The following is an 8,761-nucleotide window of genomic DNA, read 5'->3' as shown; positions in this document are numbered from 1 at the left end:
CATCTTTTCACACAAACGCAAACGATTTGCCGTAATTTCCGGCCTACAAGTTTTTCCACACGCTTTCAACCTTGCGGTTTATGTGGCGATACGGCACTAGCGTTAAACCTAATGGTTATGAGCCTCGGTACACAGAAAGAGCCGTGCTAGCATTAGCGCACCTGGTTATAAGCCTCGGCGCACAGAAAGAGTTTAACGTTAGTGCGGTGCTAGCATTAGCGCACCTTCTTATGAGCCTCAGTACACAGAAAGAGCCACGTTAGCGTTAGCGCACCTGGTTATGAGCCTCACTACACAGAGCCGCACTAGCGTTAGCACGCCTGGTTATGAGCCTCGGCACACAGAGTTTAACGCGAGCGTTAGCGCGGTGCTATCATTAGCGCACCTGGTTATGAGCCACGCTACACAGAAAGAGCCGCGCTAGCATTAGCGCACCTGGTTATAAGCCTCGGCGTACAGAAAGAGTTTAACGTTAGTGCGGTGCTAGCATTAGCGCACCTTCTTATGAGCCTCAGTACACAGAAAGAGCCACGTTAGCGTTAGCGCACCTGGTTATGAGCCTCACAGAGCCGCACTAGCGTTAGCACGCCTGGTTATGAGCCTCGGCACACAGAGTTTAACGCGAGCGTTAGCGCGGTGCTATCATTAGCGCACCTGGTTATGAGCCTCGCTACACAGAAAGAGCCGCGCTAGCATTAGCGCACCTGGTTAAAAGCCTCGGCACACAGAAAGAGTTTAACGCTAGCTAGCTAGCTAGATAACCAGGTGCGCTCTGCAGGCCGGGAATTACGGTACATGTCCCGCCAATAACGTCCACAGAAGAATTTCCCGTAGCGATGCCGACGACCTGTCGGCCCCCACGTGGTGCACATGCCAGAAATGAATATGCAGTACACGCGCACACCCATCCACACAAGTACTCCTGTTGTTTAAGAGGAGTGGTGTGTGTGTGTATCTTCGCACAATCCAAGGATTAGCGTGATCCCGGTCACACTATCTTACTCTGTGCCAAAAAAAAAAAATATATATATATATATATATATATATATATATGAAAAAGCAAAAGATAAAACAAAGCAATGTAGTGCGGCCGGCGGGCGCCCGTCGTCTGTCTGCTGTCCGTCTGTCTGCTCTGACTCCCAATAAATTAAAAAAAAAAAACTAACAAACGAGCCCAAAAAAACAGCCGAGCTGGTGGCAGCACTCCTCCCGCGTCCTTCCTTCCTTCCTCTTTTTTGTTTTTTTTTAAATTATAATTTTTTTTGTGGTCACGCTGATGAGGTGGCGGGGGGTGGGGGGGGGTATGCACTTCCTGCACGCGGCTGACCTTTTGACGTCAAATTGATGCCTGACTGACGGACCGACAAACCGTCTTCGACGCTCAACGCGATGAAAGTCGACAAGGAGCGAAGAAGGTAAATTAAAATTTTCTTTTTTTTTTTTTTATCTTTTCAATTTTATCACTTATGCTACCTGGCTTCGTTTTTACTGCGGAATTTACGAGACTTACAAATGCACCGAAGAAACTAACTGAAGTTCGTCTTTAATTTTAATTTGGGAAAACAATTGTTTTATTCACTTTATTTATTTCTTTTAATTCAAAATAATTCGTCCCTGTTGACTGAAAAGCATATTTATTTTTTTTAATTTAAAACAGTCCGTCCCTGTTGACCGAAAAGCATGAATGTCAATTTTTTTTTGTTTTTCTGTTTTATTATTGAATGTATTTTTTTCAAAGTTTTATTTTTATTTCATTTGTTTTAATTTTGAAAAAAATACTGACACTCAAACATTATTTTCTTGCATGTCTTCACGTGCAAAACCGCATTTTTTTTTTAGCCAAATAAGTAGATTTAACTTTTTCCCATCATTTATTACGAGAAAATAAATTCTTTGACATGCTTGACTCCAAACTTTTATGTTAAAATTTATAAAGACGTGTGCGGTTTCCATTCAGTTTTTTTTTTTTATTTCGAACTCAAGGTTTGCCAAATATGGACGGTTAAGAAAAATGAAATGCACGGAGCAAAACTCAAGAACTTGACAAGTGACGACAGTGACACGAGGATATTAAATAATATGTCATAAAAAAAACCACATTGACTCCGTTCCAGTAACATTTCTTGGTCCAGAGAAAGCTGCCATTTGTGCAGGTTAACACAGGGGTGTGCAGACTTTTGAGATCCGCCGCATGTGACGTAGGGCCTTCTACCCGGTTGCGGCCGCACCTAACGTAGTGTCCCTGTTGCACGCCCGTCGCCGTCGCAGGGCGATCAGCCGCGAGGCCGCCAGGAAGAGGCGGCGGGCGGAGGCCGACGTCTTTGCGGATCTGCTGCGGCTGCTGCCCCTGCGGGCGTCCGTCAGGGCTCAGCTGGACAAGCCGTCCGTGATCCGCCTGGCGCTCTGCTACGTCCGACTCAAAACGCTGCTCCGAGGTTGTTTTTCAGGGGGTAAAATGGGATTGTTTCTAAATTTCCAGATCTGGAAACAATTCCTGTTTTCACATGAAAGTTCAGATGTTTTCTAGAATGTTCCGCGTGACTCGCTGCGGCTTACGTCAAACGGCAAATTTGGCGTTTTTCTGCATGGCGGTCCACAGACGCGATGTTCGCGTCTCCGTTTTTCACGGGAGCAGCCGAGCTCCGTCAGAATTCGGAAAGCGAGACGGAGGCCGTGGACGAGACCGACGTCTACCTGAGGGTCCTGGAGGGATTCGTCATGGTGCTCTCATCCGAGGGCGACATGATGTTCCTGTCCGACAACGTCGGCCGCTACCTGGGCCTGACGCAGGTAAACGCGCTTACGATACGCCAAAGCTGCAACTCTGTTCACCCGGCTTGAGCACTTTTCATTCGAGCCCTCCGCAATCACAACAGGTGTACCCCAGGGCTCCGTCCCGGGGCCCACTGCTATTCACCTCAGATCCACCTCCTTTTCTGTTAGTGTGATATGTTTTTATCGCTGCTTTTCGCTACCTTTTTGGCAAACCCAACTTCTCGTCTTCTTTCCATCCTCCACCCACAACTTCAGCTCATCAGAAATTGACTTTTACACGTAGCCAAAATCCATTTTATCGTTGTCTGAAGTGGGGGGATGTACAATGTCCGTTAGGGGGTTAAAAGGTGCTAAAAAATCACGAGTAGTACTACTTTAGGATTTTTGCTTTCTTCACCAGACTGAGCTGATGGGCCACAATATTTTTGAGTTTACTCACCCGTGCGACCACGAAGAAATTCGAAGTGTCCTCCACTTTTCTGCAGGTTTGCCAGCGTACGCGTATGTTTGTGATCCAAGCGTTTTACTGTATTTATTTGATTGTTTTTCCATTTTTTTTTTTTAAGGCGAGCCTTGGAGCGACGCAAAGTGCGACTTTGTGATGAGGATTAAAAGCACGCTAACCCCCCGAGGGCGAAGCACCAACCTCAAGTCGGCCACCTGGAAGGTTGGTCACAAATGACCCCCCAGAAATATACAGTACATATTTTGAATGTTCACTTTTTTTAAAGTCTTTGAAAATGTGCCAGCAATATTATCCCCTCCATTCGTATCCTGTAAGAATTTTGTAGCGCCGCGCGATTCTGAATCCGACCCCGGTTTGCGAGCGCAGGTGTTGCACTGCCAGGGCCGAGCGGCGACCTGCGCCGACCCCTTCCTGACCTCCTGCCTGCTGCTGACCTGTCGTCCTCTTCCCGTGTCTCACACGCTCCTCTGCTCTCGCACCTTCAGCAGCGAGCACAGCATGGACATGAGGTTCACGCACTGCGACCACAGGTGACACCCCGCCGCCGAATTATGAACAGTTCAAATCAGCAGTCTGTGTAGACCTGCCGCCTTACGAAAAGTGGAGGGAATTATGAAAAGTTCAAAATAGCAGTCAGTCCGGAACTGGGACCTTTGCAGAAGTGGAAAGAATTATGAGCAGTTCAAATCAGCAGTCAGTGTAGACCTGCCACCTTAGGAAAAGTGGAGGGAATTATGAACGGATCCAGTTCGCTGTCAGTCCAGAACTGGGACTTTTTGCAAAAGTGGAATGAATTATGACCAGTTCAAATCAGCAGTCGGGGTACACCTTCGGCCTTAAGAAAAGTGGAGGGAATTATGAACAATTCCAATTAGCTGTCAGTCCGGAACTGGGACCTTTGCAGAAGTAGAATGAATTATGAGCAGTTCAAATCAGCAGTCGGTGTAGACCTGCCACTTTGGGAAAAGTGGAGGGAGTTATGAACGGTTCCAATTAGCTGTCACTCCGGAACTAAGACCTTTTGCAGAAGTGGAATGAATTATGAGCAGTTCAAATCAGCAGTCAGTGTATACCTGCCACCTTGGGAAAAGTGGAGGGAATTATGAACGGATCCAGTTCGCTGTCAGTACAGAACTGGGACTTTTTGCAAAAGTGGAATGAATTATGACCAGTTCAAATCAGCAGTCGGGGTACACCTTCGGCCTGAAGAAAAGTGGAGGGAATTATGAACGGTTCCAATTACCTGTCAGTCCGAAACTGTGAGCTTTTGCACAAGTGGAATGAATTATGAACACTTCAAATCAGCAGTCAATGTAGACCTGCTGCCTTAAGAAAAGTGGAGGTAATTATGAACAATTCCAATTAGCTGTCAGTCCGGAACTGGGACCTTTGCAGAAGTAGAATGAATTATGAGCAGTTCAAATCAGCAGTCGGTGTAGACCTGCCACTTTAGGAAAAGTGGAGGGAGTTATGAACGGCTCCAATTAGCTGTGAGTCCGGAACTGGGATTTTTTGCAGAAGTAGAATGAATTATGAACAGTTCAAATCAGCAGTCGGTGTAGACCTGCCACTTTAGGAAAAGTGGAGGGAGTTATGAACGGTTCCAATTAGCTGTCACTCCGGAACTAAGACCTTTTGCAGAAGTGGAATGAATTATGAACAGTTCAAATCATTGGCGAAATGGGGTCTGAAACATAGCTGGGGGGGATTATGAACCATGTGGAATGGCAGCCATTGTTTGTACAAAACATTCAGGTTTCTCCTAAAAAAAAAATGTAAAAAATTGTCATAAAAATCCTACTTGAACATCCAAACTTTGGGGTTGAGGCACTTTAAATGTTGTCGGGCGTGCGCTGACCCCGACTTCACTTGAATTTGAGTCTGACTGCTTGATTCTGAACACCGCCACATCCCTAAGGTTGTGTAGACTTTTGCAACCACCTTTTTTTTTTAACTTCCCCTCTTCGATAAAGGTCGTAGGTTGGAAAAAGTTTAGAAATGATTTTTCTTTACCTTTATGTCACAAAAACCTGCGTGTGCGGCCGCAGAGTGACGTCAATTTTAGGGTACCCGCCCCACGAGCTGGTGGGTCGCTCCATCTACGAGCTCTGCCACACGCTGGACGTCGTCTGTTTGCGCAAATACCACATCGACTGTGAGTAGCCGAGGCGAAGCAGCATGTGGCTCATTTCATATATATATATATTATATATATATATATATATATATTTAATAACTCTTATTTATGTTTCCCAGTGTACTCCAAGAGCCAGTCGGTGAGCGGTCGCTACAGGATGCTGGCGAGGGGCGGCGGCTACGTGTGGGCGGAGAGCCACAGCGCCGCGGTCCCGGGGCCCCGGGCGCCCAAGTCGAGAGCCGGGCACCCGCAGCCCCGCTTGATCCTCTCCGTCACCTACGTGCTAAGGTATCGGCTAGCGCGCCGCAACATCCTCGATGTTGATTCGGCGGCCATCTTGTGACCGCGGGTGTTTTCCACGGCAGCAGCGTGGAGGAGGCCTTCCTGCAGCTCTCCCTGGAACAAAAAATGCAGCACGGCTACGTGAGCCGCGGATAAGGAAGACCCGCACACCCCAAAACGTGCTAATAGCTGTCACGAGTACACCCGCGAAAAAGTCCCGAGAACCCATCAATCGGCAAGTCTGCCATTTTAGTTCAAAGCGTCCATTTTAGGCTCGGTTCTGCCTCCATTTCTTTTAATCACCCGCGTAAGACTAAAAGGCCCGAAAACGATCGCACGTGGCCCCGTTTGACTCGTTCCCGACCCCGCGCTCGACTTCCTTTGGGGTTTCCTCCCGGGGGTCACCTGACGCGCGAGGCGACGGCGAAGGCGTCAGACGTTCGGCCGCGCGGCGAGCGCGCGTAACGACGGGGCGGCCGCAACTTCCTGAAGAGATTCGTTCTCGTGGGAAACTTTTCAACTTTTCGCGCACTTTCGATTCAACCGATTTTACGACGGCGACGAGGTGTTCTCGGGTTCACGATGTGCGGTTTATATGCAGCTGATTTTTTTTTTTTTTTACTCCATTTCATTTAGTAATTAAAGAATTGTCGTCCATATTCTGTTAAGCCAGAGCGCCCATTGTAAATTATATGAATCCGCCTGGATTCGGACCCCGAAAACGCTGAACTGCGAGGCAGACATGTTAACCACTAGGGGACTGTGCTGCCCTTATTCAAACATATTCAAATAAATATTGCTGAATTTCTACGATGTGATATTTTGTGTGAACTTTTCCTTTCAGCCTCTGACGTTAGTGGCATGCAGTGTTGAAATACTCTGGCGCCCTCTGCTGTTTGTTTTCTGTCACTAAACGCAAATGATTTTTCCAGGAGAAAACCCACACACGGCACTGGACAAAAATGTCACAAAAAACGTGGGTACAGTTTTTTTTTTCAATAGCTGGATTAGATAGATGACGGTGGGTGGGGCCATAATTTTCATATTGATTTGATTTCTCTTTGATATTTCTTGTACTGCACTAATGTGTTTGGGAATTACAGTTGTATTGTATGAATAGATTTTAAGATTTAATGTTAGTAATTCAGTGTTTGGTGTCGAATTTTCCCTTTTTTAATTAATAATAATAATTTTCTGAAATTTGAATTTGAGGCTTTTACCTCGGGCCAAGTAGGTGACGTCATTGGCGGTTCGGAACAGTTGCTAGGCAACATTTCCACGTTGCGCCATTTAAGGTGATCCCTGCATGATAAAAATGCAAAAAAAAAAAAAGAACTCTGCAAGGTACAAAATATATTTTAAAAAAGAGTATAATAATAATATAATAATCATAATATATATACAAAATGTATTTTTTTTCTGGAAAAAAAACCAAACATTTTTCTTTGAGATTAAAAACAACACGAGTAACACACGTACATCAGCTAAAATCTTTTTTTTTTTTTTACTATTTAACGCACGTGTCGTATGTGTTTGAAGATTAAAAGACGGCCGAGTTTTGTGGCAAATGAAAATTCAAACGTCCTCCATGTGCCTAGCAAGCATGTGTTCAAGGTGACCCCTTGCAGTTGTTGCAGTATCGTGTAGTATTTGCCGTGCATCGCGTCAGTGCTGCTGTTCCACATCATAGCAGCGGGCACACGCCCCCCCTTCTGACGTCACCCCCCCCCCCACGGTGGGTGTTGTCGGGCTCTCCGCCAATGGCGCGCCGCCGTCGCAGCTGAGATAAACGAGGGGCCAACGCGGGGCTTGCAGTGATTACAGACAAGCAACGCGTTATTTTTATGATCCTGTCATAATTTTCATGTTTGCGGGCACGACAAGTAGTTTGTTTCTCTTTCTTTATGATTTTGGAATTTAACAATATCATATGAGTCCGGGGCTGGAAAAGCAAAGCGTGGAGAGTCTCTTGTCGCCGAAATGCACGCGTGAAAAACGAGTACGGCCAAGAAATAGATATACACACAATCTGCGTCTTCCTTGACAATTGCACCATGTTTTTATGGTTTTTTTCAGCGCTCAGTCGCTTTGTGCGCGGCGAGCATCATGCAAATTATGTTTGCCTTATCCCAATAAATTCCCACTCAGTGTGCAGACGTGCGTAGAACGTGTAACTTGACTCGACTGACTGTGATTGTGTTTGTCACAGCGCCGAGTTCTTATCTGCCGTGCAGAGTCCACGGGCTTAAGTCCAGGTCCAGTCGGTTACATATAAACTCAGCGTTCGGTTTTCACCTTGTCTCCGGGTGCCGTACGTAGCCGAGCGGCGCGTCTACGTAAAGGAAGGCCGTTTAGCCTGTGTGAGCAGATGTGCTCAAATCCAGTCGGGCCCAGTCCAGATCACTTTTTGTTCACCAACAATGCAGTAAAACTGTGTCTGGCGCCGCCTTTTCTAGGTACCTGAACAGCTCGGCTGGGGTGCCAAAACCCGGATCTGTGATTTTGGCACCCCACCCCAATTAAAGATGATCATGCAGATAGGGGGGAACTCTTATTTCTGATTGTCCCTGAAGGCAAAACCAGCCTCAGCATAGCTGGAAGAACATTTTGAACGGTTTCACTGTTAAGGAAATTGTGATTTCAGACTGTTCCTGAAGGCAACACCAGCCCTCTGGATTTTTAGGTGGATGGATGCCAAGATGGACATATCGACAGACAGATAACCGGATAAATTTTGTTTGGGAAAAAAAATTGTGATTTCCGACTGTCCCATAAGGCAACACCAATACAGTCAATATGTAACACATCACGTGAACAAAAATAAATTGCACACAACGGTTGTTTTGTGAGAAAATAGGGACATTAACCAGTACATAAAGCAAACACTTACATATTTGTGTTTGTGCATTCATAAATTTCCAGCCCTAGCTTTTGCTATTCGCTGAAAAACACACAATTCATTCTTTGTGTGCTCAGGCCAAAACCGTATCTAAAGTTATTGAAAAAAAAAAAAGACTACACTGGCGCCATCTTGTGGCACCTATTGCTATTACAAAGCTTTCGGGAGTGGTTGTCACGTGCTATTTTGGGACTCTTTCAAT

General features: G+C 46.1%; 1 protein-coding gene across 2 annotated transcripts; it reads left to right on the top strand.

Moving 5' to 3' along the window:
• The first annotated feature begins 10 nt into the window (after positions 1 to 10).
• On the top strand, positions 11 to 6,437 carry epas1a (endothelial PAS domain protein 1a). 2 transcript variants are annotated; one of them, XM_061809993.1, is made up of 9 exons: positions 11 to 1,415; positions 2,269 to 2,435; positions 2,600 to 2,790; positions 3,176 to 3,260; positions 3,342 to 3,442; positions 3,608 to 3,771; positions 5,290 to 5,396; positions 5,498 to 5,666; positions 5,747 to 6,437. In XM_061809993.1, the coding sequence occupies exons 1-9, from the start codon at positions 1,390 to 1,392 to the stop codon at positions 5,814 to 5,816; spliced, it is 1,080 nt and encodes a 359-aa protein (XP_061665977.1). In that variant the 5' UTR covers positions 11 to 1,389; the 3' UTR covers positions 5,817 to 6,437. The 2 variants fall into 2 exon arrangements, with proteins under 2 accessions (XP_061665977.1, XP_061665976.1); XM_061809992.1 differs by having other exon boundaries at positions 5,744 to 6,437.
• Positions 6,438 to 8,761: the final 2,324 nt, after the last annotated feature.

The sequence above is a fragment of the Syngnathoides biaculeatus genome, chromosome 22 (assembly GCF_019802595.1).
Source record: "Syngnathoides biaculeatus isolate LvHL_M chromosome 22, ASM1980259v1, whole genome shotgun sequence".
Taxonomy (NCBI): Eukaryota; Metazoa; Chordata; class Actinopteri; order Syngnathiformes; family Syngnathidae; genus Syngnathoides; species Syngnathoides biaculeatus.
The sequence above is the reverse complement of the archived record's forward strand: the minus strand, read 5'-3'. Positions and strand labels throughout refer to the sequence as shown.

What these genes read in the sequence shown, in the direction of transcription:
- epas1a (XM_061809992.1), top strand. Translation starts at nt 1,390, where the DNA reads ATGAAAGTCGACAAGGAGCGAAGAAG. An exon ending in TCAAGTCGGCCACCTGGAAG is followed by an intron (nt 3,443 to 3,607) that starts GTTGGTCACAAA and finishes TTGCGAGCGCAG; the next exon opens with GTGTTGCACTGCCAGGGCCG. An exon ending in TCCGTCACCTACGTGCTAAG is followed by an intron (nt 5,667 to 5,743) that starts GTATCGGCTAGC and finishes TTTCCACGGCAG; the next exon opens with CAGCGTGGAGGAGGCCTTCC.